Source organism: Panicum hallii, chromosome 3 (assembly GCF_002211085.1).
Source record: "Panicum hallii strain FIL2 chromosome 3, PHallii_v3.1, whole genome shotgun sequence".
In the NCBI taxonomy this organism is placed as follows: domain Eukaryota; kingdom Viridiplantae; phylum Streptophyta; class Magnoliopsida; order Poales; family Poaceae; genus Panicum; species Panicum hallii.
This window is the reverse complement of record NC_038044.1, coordinates 56,898,331-56,916,030: the sequence shown is the minus strand read 5'-3', so window position 1 is coordinate 56,916,030 and position 17,700 is coordinate 56,898,331. Positions and strand designations below refer to the sequence as shown.

The 17,700-nt window shown below is 43.8% G+C and overlaps 1 protein-coding gene across 1 annotated transcript; it reads left to right on the top strand.

The window, feature by feature from the left end:
• Positions 1-653: 653 nt before the first annotated feature.
• On the top strand, positions 654-1,590 carry LOC112885525 (calcium-dependent protein kinase 27-like). Its single transcript, XM_025951127.1, has 3 exons — positions 654-1,335; positions 1,429-1,536; positions 1,581-1,590. The coding sequence occupies exons 1-3, from the start codon at positions 689-691 to the stop codon at positions 1,588-1,590; spliced, it is 765 nt and encodes a 254-aa protein (XP_025806912.1). The 5' UTR covers positions 654-688.
• Positions 1,591-17,700: the final 16,110 nt, after the last annotated feature.

Below are 17,700 nucleotides of genomic sequence, written 5' to 3'. Positions count from 1 at the left end.
AGGGAGTTTGATGCGCTCACCAGGGCTTTGGGAACCCGTGAGCAACGGGGCCGTGTCCGTGGTGTTTCCAGTCAGTTGACCTGGAAGGAGGGGTTCCCTGAACACAAAGGCAGATACCGGAAGCGGACTCGAGACTCCTCATCAAAGGTTGACATAGATGAGATCAAAAAGCAGGTGAAGATGGAGATGTTGGAGAGCTGAAGACCATCTTCGAGTCTTAGGGATTGTCATTCCCTGATATGCCGGGGAGTACGATGAGTGAAGAGAGAAGGGACAGCTTCGCTTGTACTGCAGTGGGTGCTTCTCAGAGTAGAGGGACAGAGAGGGCAATTGTGCCTACATCATTGGAGCCGGATACGATAGATGGCTTGGCTCGTCCGACCCGATGCAGTCTTCTCGTGCAGCTGGTCGGAGATTCATCTTTCATGGAGGTCGGGAACGGGCTTGTGTATCCCGGTATGTCCCAGCTTGAAGGTGTCCAGGTCAGTGCATTGGTCTTTGCCTCTCTTTTCTTTTCTCCTATTTCTTTTTGTTTTTTTTCTTTTGGTATGTACAACTTGCTTGAGATTTAAAGGCTTTGTTGTTGTTGTTGATGTTGTTGCAGGTCAGGGCTGATTGTGCTGTGGTCAAGATTGACTATGTGCATGAGTTTGCTAAGAATATCAAGCTGGAGGTGCCACCAGATGACATGACCACCACTTTGCGGGATGCAGTTGCGAGAAGGGTTCAGTGGCGGAGAGCTGGTATTCATATTGATCCAGCAGATGCAGATTCAGTACCGACCAGTCAACCTCAGCCACAGAGTGCTGCAGTGCCACCGACGTTTTCTGAGCCATGCCCACAGCTGCCGGATACACGGGAATCGTTATCGGAACCGCATCCTCCTGTCCCTACTCAGCCTCAGGTTACCCCCCCTCCACCTGTTCCGACAGAGCCAGCTACCGCTCCCAAGAAGCCAAGCAAGGCTAATCCTGTGAGGAAGAAGCAGAGTAGGCCGATGGCGACGAAGCGGGAGATCTCAGAGGGTAAGAAAAAGGTGGAGCGGATAAAACAACCGGTCACAAGGGCTTACACTTCTGAGAATCCAAAGTACAGGGTTGGAAAGGCCTTGCTTAGTGTCTCTGAGCTTCGGGCAGCAGGTCCATATTGTATGGACCTGCACAAGTACTACATGCAAAATGTCAATCAAGCCGAGGAAATCATGGTGTCATACGAAGAGCGGCACTTTCTGCAGCTTGAGGGCAACAGCAACATCTTTATTGTTGCCTGGAGCGATTTGTTCGACCTTTTCAACCTCGACGCTTTGGATCTTTCTCTCATTCGGTGCTTTGCATTGTAAGTCGATTAAGACTTGTTTCCATTTCAATGCATTTGATATACGTTCAACAATTTAAGTCGTTTCTATTTCAATTCATATGGATCGTGTAGGCACATGCAACAAGAGACAAGGCGTCGAACCGGAAAGAAGTGTGGGTACATTGACCCACAGCTGATGACGGTGACATTTGTGCTGACAGATAGAGATAGCTTGGTCAGGTGCGCACATGCAACAATTAAACTTGTTTTCATTCAACTTGTAGCCACATGTAGTCACTTGTTTCCATTTAACACATGTAACCGCTTGTTCCATTTCAACTTGGTTAGGTACATGGTGAAGTGCATGGGAGTACATGCTGACAAGGAGCACATTGTGGTGCCGTACAACCCAGGCAACCATTGGTTACACTCATCATCAATGTCAGGAGCAAGCAAGTCTTCTACCTTGACTCGAGCATTCCATCAGATGAGTCGGGCGCGCCTCAGATACGTGATTATTCTCTAGTCATCTCAATCCTTGACGAGTAAGTTTGTTGTTTGCTTTAGTTTTTTATCATTTGCCCATTTCAGAAGCATTTGTAATATAACATCCGGATGTCTGTGTTTAGGTCTCTTGACAGGCATCTTAGGGCCAAAGAAGGATACAAAGAGCAACGTCAAGCTGCGTTTACACATCAACACCGCGTGGACGGTAACTACTATAACTAAATCGCTTTACTATTACGATGTTTTCTTGGTTCTAAGTGTCGCAAAATGCTAATTTCTATCTATCTTTGAACATGTAGTGCACACGGCACCCTCGGGTAACTCATGTGGGTTCTATGTTTGCCACAACATGCTTCTAGTTGCCAGAGAAAACCGGATTCACGGTAAGAATTATCACGTGTTAATAATTATAAAAAATCTGTCTTCATCTTGTATTCTAACTGCTTGTAATTATATTTCGAAGGACGAAGATGATTATTTCAATCAAACGACGCTTGGTAACGTGAAGGATATCCGAGAGAGGCTAGCGGGATTCCTCATGATGGAGGTGGTCAACACAAAGGGGGAGTTCCATCCACGATAGCACGGCCCGCGACATTGAGCTAGATTGAGAGACTTGCTTTGCATGTACTCTATTGTTCTTATCGATCATTGTTGCTAATTGATTGTACATGTGTTATATAATACCATCTTTCCTTGTGTGTATCGCACTATGTGAATTGTATGGATGCGTGCGATGATTGCGGTGAATTCTGTGAATTGAAATCTTTTGCAGGTATTTGATTGCAGCTGCCAAATCCTGGCTAGTTCCAGGATGCAGCTGGGGAAAGAAAAGGCCCCTGTTGGAGGTAGACTAATGCAAGACACGCCTCGCTTGGGGCGCGACTCTCAATAGGCTCCAGGGCCACCTGTGTGAAGCCAAAGCGAGACGAGCCGTAAATGAGGCGCGTCTCCCATCTGTGACTAATGCGAGACCCGTCTAGCCTAGAGCGCGTCTCGCATTTGGCTCCCAGTGGCGCCTGTGTGAAGCCAAGGCGAGACGCGCTGTAAGTGAGGCGCGTCTCCCATCTGTGACTAATGCGAGACCCGCCTAGCCTAGAGCGCATCTCGCATTTGGCTCCCAGGAGTGCCTGTGTGAAGCCAAGGCGAGACGCGCCGTAAATGAGGCGCGTCTCCCATCTTTGACTAATGCGAGACCCGCCTAGCCTAGAGCGCGTCTCGCATTTTGCTCCCAGGGAAGCCTGTGTGAAGCCAAGGCGAGACGCGCCGTAAGTGAGGCGCGTCTCTCATCTTAGACTAATGCAAGACCCGCCTAGCCTAGAGCGTGTCTTGCATTTGGCTCCCAGGGAAGCCTGTGTGAAGCCAAGGCGAGACGAGCCGTAAGTGAGGCGCGTCTTGCGTTTTGGTAATCTGAGACGCGCGTGAGGCGCGTCTCAGATTACTTTTTTATCTGCGACGCGGTAATGCGGGACGCGACCCCTGCGCGTCTAGCATTTTGCCTAGGGCGCGTCTCAGATTAGGGCTTCTGGCGTAGTGGTTGCTTCTGTATCGATTCGATATCTAGTGTTCTTAAAATTCATTGCTTCTGTATCATTCGTGTATGCATCAATATAAGAATTCAGTCACTGGTAATTCAAACCTGCATAGAGAAAGCAAGTTGTAACATTAAATATTATACTGTCCATGTATGCTACACAAAAAAATATGAATATAGTTGTAACAAACATAATTCGAAAGCAGAGAAATTGGTACTGTTTTGATATGGGCATCACCAGTGATGTTGTACCCGGCCATGGAAAATTAGATACCAAGAGTAATACTGCAATCACCTGCATGAAAAATAACCTTTTCCATGTAGGGTACCCTTTGCTTTGCCTGACGGAGCTAGAAGATTCAGAAATCTCTCTTTGAAGCTGAAACACAAAGGTTAAGAAAGTGTACGTCTTCTAAATCCCATCTACCAGGTCATGACTAAGATCACAAAGACTCGCCTCTGCATTCCTTGCTGACATCCTTGCCTCCTAGTCCATTTATTTGTTTTCTTTAATTCTGCTAAGTTCTTCAATTTTGTTTTTTCTTCATCGCCAGAGACTATGCTTTTCAAGCAGCTCCATCTACTGATAAAGGAAACCAAACTACCTAAGAACAAACAGCTGCACCATGCAAACGGATGGGTAAGGCTTAGTACTTGCTTTATTAATAAACCAAAGAGTAAAGGAGTGATATAAAAAAATAAGAACTTGGAATCTCGGTGTTACTTCATAAATATATGTTCATACCTGGGTAATGCGGTTGCACATTTCCTGAGCGGGTAATCTTGGTTTCGACCTCTCATATCCTAGATAGTGAAAACTGTGGCACCGAGCACAATTTCAGTTTGCTACTCTATAATTATCAAGGAAATGTTTCATATACTGTGGAAAATCCAATCTGTACAGGGGATGTATACTAGATTTTTTTCCACAGTATATGAAATATTCCATGGTTCATTTTCCATTATTCTCATAGGATCAATGCGATGTTTCGTGGTGTGTGTGTGTGTGTTTGGGGGGGGGGGGGCATAGGGAATCCAATCTGAACAGGAGTATCAAAATATTGTGGTTTAATGTTGTTTCTGCTAAGCAAACCCTCAAATCAGTTTCCACTTATTTAAAGGAAGTGGCCAATTGCCATGGCACCAGTTCTTCACACCAATTGAGTGCCCATTACGTATGACGTGGACTCACCAATTTGTTGGATGGTGGTACCAAATCACTTACAGTAAGCTAGCTGCTGGCTGTAATGAGTTTGGATGCTCCACTGGCTTTGAAAATTTTTAGGATATTTCAGATACTTATGTTCTAGTTTAGCTTGACCTTCCTTGGGCTTTGTAATTAAAAATTACCATCTCAATGTGTCCTATTCTCTTGTCGGCGAGTCTGTCTTAGCCGACTCAATAATATATAAAAAGCATATATGTTATGTGCAACCAGTCAGAGTGACGGCTCAAGTAGTGCATTTGCCCATGGCATAAATAATGAAACCAATAACTCATATCTGCTTGTGCATTTCTTATTCACCAAACATGTACAACCCTTTATCCAAAAAAGGTGTACAATCTGTTTGCATCGGGCAAGTCCTGAACCATGGTTGTAGGAAAACATTGATGCCGAGTAGTGCATTGTTAAGGGTGCTGACTCAGTGGTGGTTGATGAAGTACTAAATAGAGTATCCCTTGTGAACCATCTTTGCTACATGAAGCCGAGGCTAGTCTTGCTGCATCAAACAATTAGAAAGATGCTAATTAGCTTAATCAGTAGATACATATATCCTTGTAACAATTAATTAGAACTAAAGCTAGTTATCTTACCGAGCGTCTTCTAGTGGAGCATCTTGAGCACGTGTGGAGGTAACAAGAGAGTATTGTCATCCATCACGACATTGTCAAGATAGGGAATGAAAAGCTCGCAGTCGAACTCGTCGAGGCCGTGAAGCATGGCGCCGAGTCTATATTCCGTGTGGACGAGACCGCAGCGAGAGCATGGCCACAATCGCGAGTGCGCACGATTCCATGCTTGGCGATCCTCATGGCGCTCGTGCAACTCCGGCGTGATGGAGTCCGGCGCGAGCTCCAGCAACTCCGGCGTGACGACCTCCACCGGCTCCTGCGACTCCGGCATCATGAGCTCCTGCCACTCCGGCGTGATCTCCTCCGACTCCGGCGTGACCTCCTCCGGCTCCAGTGATTCCGGCATAACGAGCTCCTACTACTCCGGCGCGAACTCCTCCGACTCCCGCAACGACTCGTCCGTCGCCAGCGGGAGCTCCTCTGGTGTGCTCTCCATGTGCGCGGCTCTCTGGTGGGTGGACGATCGATGATGGCAGCGTGCGAGCCCGAGCGAGGTGGCGGTATTAAAACGCGGCGTGGGAGCCCAAGTGAGGCGGCCGTATTAACTCGGCACGAGAGCCGGAGCACGCGTGCAGGGACAGCAGCGTCTAAAACAGCCCTGCGTCCTCACGACGTCTTCTTTTTCTCAACCTGCCGACGGCACCAGGACGTCTTCCTTTTCCTATACGGATGGAGTATATATACTAGCGTTGAAGTCCAACAAACTGCCTTGTTCGTGAGCCCTACCAAGCTGATAAATAGTGAGGATTTTGGCTCAAGGCGCACAACACAAAATGAGGAGCGATGAGATAGCAGAAGTGGGGGCAAGTGCTGTTGCTTGGGAATGGGATGCACCAGGAAATCCGCTACCACCTGCTGATTGGCCTTCGCAGCTCAGTGAGATGGGTTTTCGATGGGGTGTTTTGCATTGGGTCGACCATATCTTGCTCATTGGATCAGTTACCTTAATTCGAATTTCTTGGTGACCTTTCTGTGGGATGTCATAAGCATGTATTTAGGTCCCTTAACATTTTTTTATTTTTTCAAGTAAGTTGAAGTACTTACAAAGTGACTTGGAAAACTAGAGTGCAATATGTACAGATATTTGAGTATTCTTTACTTCCAAAATTGCATGTGGTATTCAAATGTATGAATGTTTGTTTATGACTTTGGTATCATTTTTACAACACATAGTTCAAATGCGAAGTAAATTCTAATAGATAGGTACAAATGTATTTAAATCCTCAAAAGAATTATTATAGCACTCTAATTGCGATTCAATTATTTTCATGGACAAACATACTAAATCAAGGTTGTATTAAATTTCCAAGCAAATAAGAGAAGGGAACACATTGAATCTCGCAGGTGAGGGGAGAGTCCAATAAACAAGTGCTCTGAAATGAACACCAAATGAAACAGACTATTATTTCAACTTTGTTTTCTTGATGAAATTTTCATGGGGGTGCTATAAAAAAGAACAGCAAATATGCATGCCGTATTGAAATGTATGAATGCCGCACTTTTATGTATGTTTGTTTGTAATTAATTTTAACATCATTTTTACAATGCATGTAGTTCAAATCTGAAGTAATGCCAATGAACATGTAGCAACATATTTAAATTCTAAAAGTTCTTTTATTATTTCATAAAAATTATAGTTAATGTTTTCTTGAAAAATATGCTAGGGGAGATGAGTGGAGAGTGAGTAGCAAGGTGGGAGGTGCGAGTTGGTTAAAATATATATTAATCAGACAAAACGCAAAGCTAGCTAGTGTCCTACTGACTCGTGAAAGTTGTTACTCCCTCTCATGAAAATGGCTAGCCTCTCGTGAAATCATTTTATGCAATACCTCAGAGAATACTACATAATTTTTGTGAGAGTACTAGGGTCACCTACACGAAAATAAACGTTTCATCATGATGTATATATGATCATGAAAATTTATTTTCATGGGAATTTTTTCTCACCGTTATGAAATAAATACTTTCATGGGGTTGTTTGTTCCTGTTATGAAATTAAAATACATCTGCTATCATGAAATCTTCGTTTGTGGTAGTGTTAACAGCATCATCGTTAACTTAGTAAACATGATGAAATAATGGATCAGAACACTGCATATTCTAAGCATTTGCGGATGAATATTTCGTGATAGGAGAAGTTTATACCTCAGCATTTTTCGGACTTAAGCCAATCCAAGCAATTGGCTCCTAAGAATCATCTTGATGAATGATTTCCTGCTGGATGATGAAGGCAAACTTGGACAAAGATCTACATCGGCTGACGAGTTGTAACAAGTTGATTGTGACAAACTTAAGCCGATGTTTTATCAATGCTAGGTTGGGTCCGATGATTGATAGTGAAGCTGATTAAAGAATCGGTTGGAAGTTGTAGCTGATACAAGAGCTATCGCCTTTAGCATAAAACGTATGATCAGGAAGAGGAATGCACGAAGTAGATGTATTTTTAGCCGATGGTGATTAGCTTTTATCGGTTACTTCATGGCCAACACGCCATGTGTCACCCTTAGTGCAAAAATATTTACAAGCAGAATGCTGTTTTGTATCATCATGATAACTTCAAATCGCGGAGCTGTAAGTTGGAACGAGTTTGTTACAACAATATGAGGAAACTCCGGATTGCATCAACCGCACTTAGGCAGATTTGGTCCCCCTCGTCAATCTCCCTCTGGTCATCTTCAGCAGATCCTAGAATTGGCTTGATGAGCTTGTGGAGGCAGATAGCTTCACGGATTGGGGTTTTCATATCGACCTTCATCTTTTCGATAGCATTGGGGAGTTTCTCCAGGTTCATTTCCTCTTCTACTAGCGCGAGGGTAACTGCTTCCAACTCTTTCATGAGATCTGCCCTCCTTGCTTTGAGCCAATCTATCTCACTGACAATCATGGGACAAGAGTTCTCGAGAGTTTCAACTCTGGCTTTGATATCTTTTTCTCGAGATCGGCTGGCTTCCTTCTGAATGATTAGTTCCGCCTACGAGGCATGATCGGAGAGACGTTGTTTGGCTTGAAGGACCTTAAATTGATGGCCCTCTATGAAGGCAGCTGGAAGCACTGCAGCCTCAACATTGGCTGGCATCTGGCCCTTTAAGTGGAGGAATATGCCCCTTATTCCTTCTGCGTGTTGGACCAGTAAGCCAATGTCTTGATTCAGGAGTTGTAGAATGTCTTGAAGCTTGGTCTTTACATCATCAGAAGCTTCTCCCAACACTACGGTCCTTGATGTGACTTCCTCCTCCAGGAGATCTCCATTTTGATAGGAAAAGAGGCTATTGTCTCGAGTATCTTGAGCCTGCATAGATGGTCAAGTTAAAGTGATATTTTGATAATGAGTCAACGGAAGCTATGAAATAATTACTTGTTTCAGGTTGATCTCATCAAATTGAGTAGGCACCATCATCGTAGGGACTATGGAAGGTTGTTCCTCTGTCGGTTCAGCAGAAAGTATTGTTTCGATGCTTCGGATGGTGCCTGCATCGGTTCCCTGTAGAAAGGGGTGATAAATGCCTATGTTTGCGTTACTCTTTCGAGGAAATTATGTTATACGTGAAGAGGTTGAAGCGGTGGTGGATCCGGTGATGACTCTGTTGGTTCAGAGGGACCCGATGAGATGTTTGTCTCCGGAGTAATCATTGGTGTCGAAGGTTTACTGATCAATGGCAGTGGATTGGCTGTATCTTGGTTGACAGATAAAGGAGCCGATGACATTGGGGCCGATGGAGTCGGTGCTTGCAATGCCTGCAGGATGCTCTATAGGATGAATATTGCGGCGGATTGTTAATTCAGATATTAAATCGGCTGAATAACTTACTTGGAGAGTGGATGCCAGCAGTTTGGTTGCTGCCACAGGATCGGCCGGTTGAACTGATGAAGATGATCCCTTGGTTGACTTCTTCTGTGCTGACATCTTTGTGCTTATAGCCTTGCGCTTAATGGATCCGCCGGTGGCTACATCTTCAAGGGACGGTGCTCTTCCGCCGATATATGGTGTATCCGAGGGAGGAGCATAATTAATGTGCCGATTAGTGCTGCTGATTTTTTGAGGGACACCTTCAAACATGATAGTTGGAGTAAAGTCAAACAATGATCTAATATGGGGTTTATAGAATAAGCAAAAGGCAGGTTACCTCATCATCCGGCACAATAAAGTTGGGGTCGAATTGATGGTAGTGTGTCTTAGCTGATGCACAGAAGAGGTGGAGGCTCCAGTCTGACCACCATTGTTTGAAAGGCCTAGTAGTGAAAGAACTGATAATCCAACCTTCCAGGTCACAGTTTCAGCATCAAGTATCAGGTTCTTTAGCCGATCATATTCCACGTGACTATTAACAGTTTCTCTTGGTTTTACTCGGTCGGCGAAAAAGAGATGAACTGGTACTTGACCAAAATCAAGCTGGCGGGCTGCCACCGACGGATAATAAAATTCATATGATGGTTGGTGGCTTCGGCTGGTGAAAAAGTTAACAGGGAAGATTCCTAGGGTAATTGCCTCCCCGAAACTCTCCATGCTTTCAGCTTCAGTATTGATGGAGTCGAAGCTGAATTTGACAGGCAGTTCAAATGCATTGTTTTCATCATGATAAGCATACCAGACTATTTTTTCCTGGGTAAAACCATTGTAAAAACATATGAAAAAAGTAGCCACTTCTAAAAAAGCCAGTTTGTCACAAGGGAATCCTATGTTGCTTCGCCATATGACAAGCATCGGCATGTTCTGGGCTTTTCCTCTTCAGTGTGGTCCGATAGAAAACTCATCGTGTGAAGTTTGTGGCCTAGAACTTTGTGCATATACAAGTTCAGCCATAAATTGATAAACCACCAAGGGCCGCCGAGATTCCCAATCGGCTGAACAGCCAATAGTTTAACAGAGATTTGGTGCAACAAGGAAAAGACTGAACCCAGAAGGTGTTTTCCGAGAGGAATCAAATGCCCTATAGCCAAAGACTTGGCTATGGCTTGCATATTGGTGGTTGGTCCGACGGTCTTTCCGCAAAATATGAACTTCTCCAACCACATGTTCAAAAAGTCCGTGTGCTCCCTATGGCTTGTCGGCCCTATTCGCGCATGGTGGTCAATGTAACCTTTCCAGCCGCTGATATTCTTCATCTCTAATCGATGTGTAGTCTTGACTAAAAGACTATAAGATGAATATGGGGCCGAAATGGTGAGGCCTATCAGCATGAGGACATCGGCCAGGGTGGGAGTCATCGGGCCGTGACTAAAAAGGAATGCATTAAGGGTGTCTGAACAAAAGTATGAGGCCACAATAAGCATGGATTTATTTTTGGCCATATTTGACAAGGAAAGATTGATACACTGGCCGATGTCATATTCATCCTAGATTGTTCTTTTAGAGGTATCCATTCTGAGGTACCAATTTCTCCACCCGAAAGTTGCGCTTGGCCAGAATCTAAACACACCGGTCCAATCTTGCACGTTCATGCTAGAATTTTTGAACGGGATAAGGCCTGTTTCTAAGTTGATATCTGTGGGATCCGGATCTCCCATAGAGCCCAAATAGATCAGTCCTGGTTTATCTTCTATGGCTATGGTGATTCTATCCCTTATATTCTACAAGCGCAAAGGAAATTCTATAAGAATGGAGCGAGAAGTACGAACGGATAAATAGATCTAGTACCGTGGGGATGTTGGAGAGGGAAGCAATTGATGCAGATCCGATCTGTGTCCCGAATGGTGAAGAGGAACCCTGCCGTTGTGGGACGTGCTGAAGATTTGTTGGAAGAAGTCATCTATGAGTCACTCACCGAAGAAAATGAAGATCTGTTCTTGAGGAGAGAGAAGGCTTGAGAGTAGTTTGCTGGAACGAAGAAAGGTCGCGGCGAGCGAGTCTTTATAGTTTCTGCACTCAGGGGTAGAAATGGAAATTGAAGCGCTGCCCACATGGAGCGCAAGGGAGTGTTTGAATACTGTGTGCGCACACGCAAAATCAGAAAGGCAATAATGACGGGAGAGAATTTCAAAACAAAAAATATTTTATTCCGAAACTGGGGGGCATGTGTTGACATCGTTTTTTGACACATGTCTGGCCAATACTGAGGCAAGGAAGATAGCTGATGGAAGCAGGACAATCTTGCCAATATGGTGTCATAGCCGATGAAGCGGAGTTGACGCTGGTGGTTTACGTGAGCAAGTTATCATGTGGAGTCCGAGTCGTGTACTAGTTGATTAGTTATAGAAAGTATGTTTTCTTTTTAGTCAAGTCATATTGTGTCGTGATCAACTAGGTATTGTTAGCTTAGGCTACAAATATTAGCCTACAGGCTTGTAATCAGGGACAATCATCAATACAACAACAAAATCTTTTTCTTATTAGTCGGCGACTTCGCCAAACCCTAGTTTCATAGCTTTTTCTCTTTTCCTTCAATGAGTTCTTCCAGTTCGTAGGGTTGCATCGCTTCGATCTCCGGCTTGCTGGTAAGTTCCACATTTACCGAGCAAATTAGATCTTTAATTGACGACGCATCGCTTCTTTATCGATCTGTTTACTCACCAGTTATTGATATTTGCTAGTCTTTGTTAGATTGACTTGTTTAATCTCGCTTAGCTTAGCTTTTATCGTGGTTATCCAGCTTAGATCAAAGTTATCTATCGGCTTTTACCGCAGTTTTTACTATAATCTACTAGATTAAATTTAGCAGATTAGATCTAGATCTAAGTGTTGCTCACAATCATTATTAAGTAACATTAATACTGCTTGCTTTCTGAAATCAGCTGATTCTAGCCGATTGCTTGTTGGTTTGTATTAGACGTTTTGGCCGATAATCTATATGAAACGATTCGGAAATCTAGCCGACACGTTCTTGTATTTGATATTGCCTTGTTCCTTGTCAACTGCAGGTCAAATTGACTGGCACGCCTAGCACCTACACGAAGCTATTTTGGAGCCTGCGTCGGAGTAAAGCAAATCTCCCAGTCCTCGCGTGTGGTCACGTAGAAAGCCGATAGCCGGTTTTTTTGCGCGTGCTACTGCTGTTCCCCTTCTACTACACGTTGTGGGCCCACCCGCAGCGGTGGGTGGACCTATGCGGCCGCGGCGCCGACCCGTGCTGCCGCATGGCGCAGGTCTCCCACACCCTCAAGGCGCTCCAGCTCCTGGCCCTCGTCTCTATGGCCTACTTCTCTTGCCCCCCGCCGCTCTGCTGCCAGTCCTCCTCGCCGTCGGCCAGTACCTCAACTTCAAGTGAGTAACCGATTCGGCCCCCCTCCTGCTGCCTTGCCATGTGGCGAACCCAGTTAGCTCCTCTCCTTTCTCTCATGTCCTTGCCTCTTAGGGTTCTTGGCTCATGTCCCATCGCTACGACGGTGATCAGTGACTCGCGCAGTCGCGCTCGTGGTGGCAGTACAACGGGCCACGGAGATTTGTTTTCTCCATGTTCTATGAGTGATGAATCCGATGGCCTAAGAGGTGGAATAAATCCGATTGCCCTTCGTTGGGAGGAGATGTCGAATGATTTCTAACCATGCTAGTGCTGGGGATATGAGCATAGGGTAGGGTCAATCTCTCTCAAATTAACTTGATTGATCAAATGGTTATGAAAGAATCGATTTTTCTTTGTCAGATTGATAGTAAGGTTTTGGCAATCCAGTAGATGGATGGATGGATGGATAATTTTGTAAATAATTTTTAATGGGAAATTATCAGATCCGTGGAGAAACTGTTCTGTATCAGTTATTTTGGTCATACTGTTCTTTCGATTCAGGTTCTTTTTCAAAAATGGCCTGCTCGATTGGATGCAGTGGAGACAGCAAGGTTACAAGGGTGCTATTCTGCGGCCCCTATTTTCCTGCTTCTACAATTTACACCAAGGAGTATTTGCAGAGCTATCCATTTATTGAGGTTGGTTGATCTTTTCTCCGGGGCATATGAACACTCTATATATAGATGATAAATCGATTGTTGAGATTTGAGGATGTATGTAGACTTAGCTGAAATTCCCACGTCAATGCATTTTGCAGGTTGACGAAGTATGTAGGCCTTGAGCAGGTACCTGATGTAATTCAAAACTACCATATATGTGTAGTAAAAAATTGACACATAGATTCAGATATCATTGCCAAGGCAACCTAGATGAAGAATATTATGCAGTATGGTGTTGGGTTAGAAGGTAAACTATTTGCCTGGTGTTTCTTATCTACTTGATCTAGTTATTAACATAAGCAGCTCCACGACAGTACTTAAGAGATAAGAGCAACTCTGAACTAAATTGTACTACTTCCTTTCTCTTAAGTCTTACTGTGATCTTTTTGTAGTTGTAAGTAGCCACATGATGCCGCAGGACACAGAAAGTACGAATATACAAATAGGCATATGGGGTTATGCTAACATCTATGAGCTAGAAGTTCTGTTTATGAGCTTAAGGGATGCCTAGCCTTATCATCATACTGAGCCACTATGATTCCTTTCCTAACATATTATAAGCAAATATGGCTTGATACAGCTTGCTAGCTATTTTGTAACAGATCGTGGTGCAATCTTCTTCCGAATCAGGCATAAGTAGAACACAATAACATACCATTTTTTTTCTTGAACCATAACAAACTATTTTTAATTTCTCAAGTCAAGGGACTATCTAGATGGACTGTCATATCTTACTGTTTACCTTATGCTGAATGCAGTAAATTCTTGTTTTTCATACTGCTTGTTATCTTCATATGATATTCAAATGTGTCCTAATGTCTCCCATTAGTACCTGCAGCCGTTTCTGTCCATTCCCCAGCTGAAACAAATAGAGTGTGCACTAGCTTATCACTAGTATTCCCTATGATCATCATGGTGTTCAAACAGAGGTAGCTGGTGCTACTAATACACTAGCTTTCCTGTATATCTGATTTTTCTTTGGAGTTGACATGTCACTGTAAGTTCTAGATGATTCCAGATTTACTGATTCAAATGTTCTGTTATCATTTCAGGAAGTGTGCAATGCTTGAGTTTGTATGGTGCGCCTTCTTGTCTTTGACTTCCTAGAAGAAACTTCTTGTGGTTGATTTTAACGTATAAATGAGAGGATGCGTACATGTAACATGTGGTTCAAATTTTATTTTTCTCGGTGTAGTTTGGACGTAATTTCTGAATTAGAATCTTTTCATGGATGAGTGGAAACACTTTGGTGCTCATTTGGTGTCAGGACCGAACATTTGTTGGAGCCATGATTGGTCCCCTTTGTACTGACTTCAGTTGTTTTGTTTGTTTTTTCTTTTGCTATTCGTTCTGGCAATCATGCAGATTTTACAGATTGAAATTTGTGTATGGCTGAAGTTATTCTGGACTAAATTGCTGCCGAACGCATGATAATTGCTTGCCTAGAATCATTCCTGCTGGATTAATTTCACGCCGGGAATGAGTGAAAGGGCTGGATCCACTGATTCCTGGTCTGGAACCGTTACTGGCCTGATTCCAATCCTTTGCTGCCGAACGAGGCCTTATATTAGTGGTTTTATGGCAAGATCCGCTACACGGGAATCGGATGCATGGGGATTATAAGCTGAAGTGGATACAATGTTAAAGGTTCGGTTTGATTGCGTATGCAACTGGATCCATCAGTGCCCACGGTTCTGGAGGCGGCAGCAGCCTCATATGTGTGCCGGTGCTATCTATGCCTATTGCTATCTGCGCAGTACAGTACAGTACAGTACAGTACAGTAACTAATTGGATAAGGTGAATCAACTCACACTGATCCAACTGCAGTACAGTAACTTCCTACTTATGAGTGACATGGTGCAGCTCAATCCTCGGTTATATCTTGACATTTGAGTTCCCAAGGTGGTACGTGTGCAACAAATACGGGGAGTTCCCAAAGGTTTGTTCTGTGTGGTCTGGAGCAGGCCTCAAGAATTATTGAACTGGGCCCCTGATTTGATCACCTAGCATACTGAGATCTTTCAAGTACAGTCCCTTGCCAACGGTCGAATTCCGTGTCTCAATTCCGTAATGGTGGGTTCATAGCTTCAAATGTGGGGCCAAAATAGAGGGGGTACTTACAAAACCAAATTTAAGCTGCTCTAGCGTTACTTTAATTAATAGCGCTATTGAACCTGTCGTCAAAATAATCAGTTCACATATTTCTTGCAGTCTGCTGTAAAGAGACACACAACAAATGGGTCACCTGACATACTGAGTTGCTTTATATTTGGTAAATCAAATCGTGTAGCAAATTCAAATTAAACTGTTAGGCTTATGTCTATTGAATTAGTAGAACTAACATTTATATACTGTCCTGGCATCTTTTGGACTCCCATATAAATAATCTATATATTGCTATGGTTCTCTAGACTAGTACATGTGTGTGAGGTCATCCATAGTCATTTGCTACACAGGATGCAAGCATGTGAGGTTCGTTCTCCACTTAGCTAGAAAAGTAGGTTTGGGACGTACGCATCGGGACTTTGGGAGTGCAGAGATCATGTTTGTAATGTCCTCAAGTGCTCCTTTGGTGAACATGAAGCTTAAGCCCATAGACAGGTACATATGAGCGTGCGGTTGGCGCTCTCGCCACCTGCAGACTAGGAGCCCATTTGATAATCAATGGCACGCGGCAAGCAAATAGTACTAAAATCTGAAAACTAAAGGCTCACTCACAGCTTGACCAGAACTCAACCTCCTACAACTCTGGATTTCACAGCATGCATCAACTGGAATCACCTCACCCGAGATTTCAGTTTGCGCATTGATCCATCGCGCTCCTCAGTCAGAAACTCACAACCGCAGCATCCCATGACAAGTAATATTCGACAAAAAAGCATTGAATCTGCGATACTATTCAGGACAATGAAAACACCGGATCAGTGGTGGCTTTTTCTATCAACAAGCAAAAACATTCTCTTATATGTACACAGAGTATTATATACAAGGAAGTCATTTTAATTAATGAAGAGAATGCACTGGCGGTGCAGGAAAAGCGGTGCTAGTACATTCTCCTACATAATACTCATTCCGATCTCTCCATTCTGTATGAGTGAAACAACAGCATGCTGGTGCATCAAAACACAACTGTATCAGAATTCTGGGTTCCAGATATGAACAGATTTTACATATATTGATCATGCATATATAGTGTGTGCCTTTTCAATTATTTGTAAAGGATTCATCCCAGTTGCACAATCCTACGTGCCTAAAATGTCTACATTAATACCATGCATGATCCAAACAACTTATTTTTGTTTGTGCACTAACCTGTACAGAAATAAGATAATGGTGCATACGATCTGAATGACTGGATTACATTTTTTTTATCCGAAGCGTTACTTTCTTCTCATATATACACGTAAAGGTCAGGAAGACCAGCTTCTTCCTTATCTTTGGAAAATACAGCTAAATGTGAATAAGCAGAACTGAATTAAGCGGCTGTGGTTGCGGAAGATTCGTATATGACAGATATAGGCGCTTGACAAGGATGTGACCTGGAAGATGGTATGGCGATATTTATTACATAGAGATGGGATGCGTGGGGAATACAAGCTGAACTCTTCATGCTGCAGGATTCAGTCAATTTCACTGGTAAGCAGATTTGGCGTGATCCTGTGCCTTTTGGAGGAGATGTCTGCTCGAGTTCAGTCCAGTTGTGCAACATAATGGACGAGCAACGAGCATACTCGTTTGTATCTATATTAAATTCATTTCGTGTGAGCAAAACTCTTCAAGAGTGCCGAACTATTGGTCGGTAAAAACATGTCGGTCAGTACAGATTTATCCCGACACCACTCTCAGCAACTAACCATTAGCGTTGGTATAACTCTATACCGACTGATGGTTGATCGGTGAAACGACTTATACCGACTACAACAAGGTCTCTATCTTGTGGCTGTGGTATAGTAGTGGCTAGCTGTTGAAGAAGAGTTGGCAATGATATTACATATTAGATTCTGCACGGAAGCACTTTGATCTCCTCAATCTGTTGTTATTGCACCGTCAGTTACTTATGATCTCCTCAATCCTTCAGTGCATGCAGCAGAAAATATTGGATGGTTAATAGCGTAGTGATTTTGTTAGTAAACACGTTCTGGTTGGTGACTGATGAATTACCTCCTCCATTCTTCAAATGTCCGTGCCACCTTGCTTGGCCACCCTAGCGAACTCAACAATACAGTGAGTAGTTTTCCTGATATATAGGTAGCCCCGGCGCCCAGAAGCTTGCTGAAATCTTGTGCAGAACACCAGATTGTTAGAAGGACCGCCTGATGATAGGTTGAAGATGAGGCACTAGCATGGCAATTCCACGTTGCTTGGGAATGGGATGAACGGGGAAAGTAAATCCAACCTCATAGAATGTTGATGCTGAATTTGGTGTCGTTGTGTTTGGTTGAACAGTTGTACTACGTACAATGGCTAGTGCCAGCTGCTGTCCGCAGGAGCCGAGAACGAAGGGCCGTGTACACATGCTGCCAGACAACCGCCGAAGGTACCAGAGCTGCACAAAGGGCGGTCGTCCCATCTTTTCAGCTAGCACGAGACGGCAAGACGCCATCTGACGTCACGGAGCAGCTCTAGGCTGTT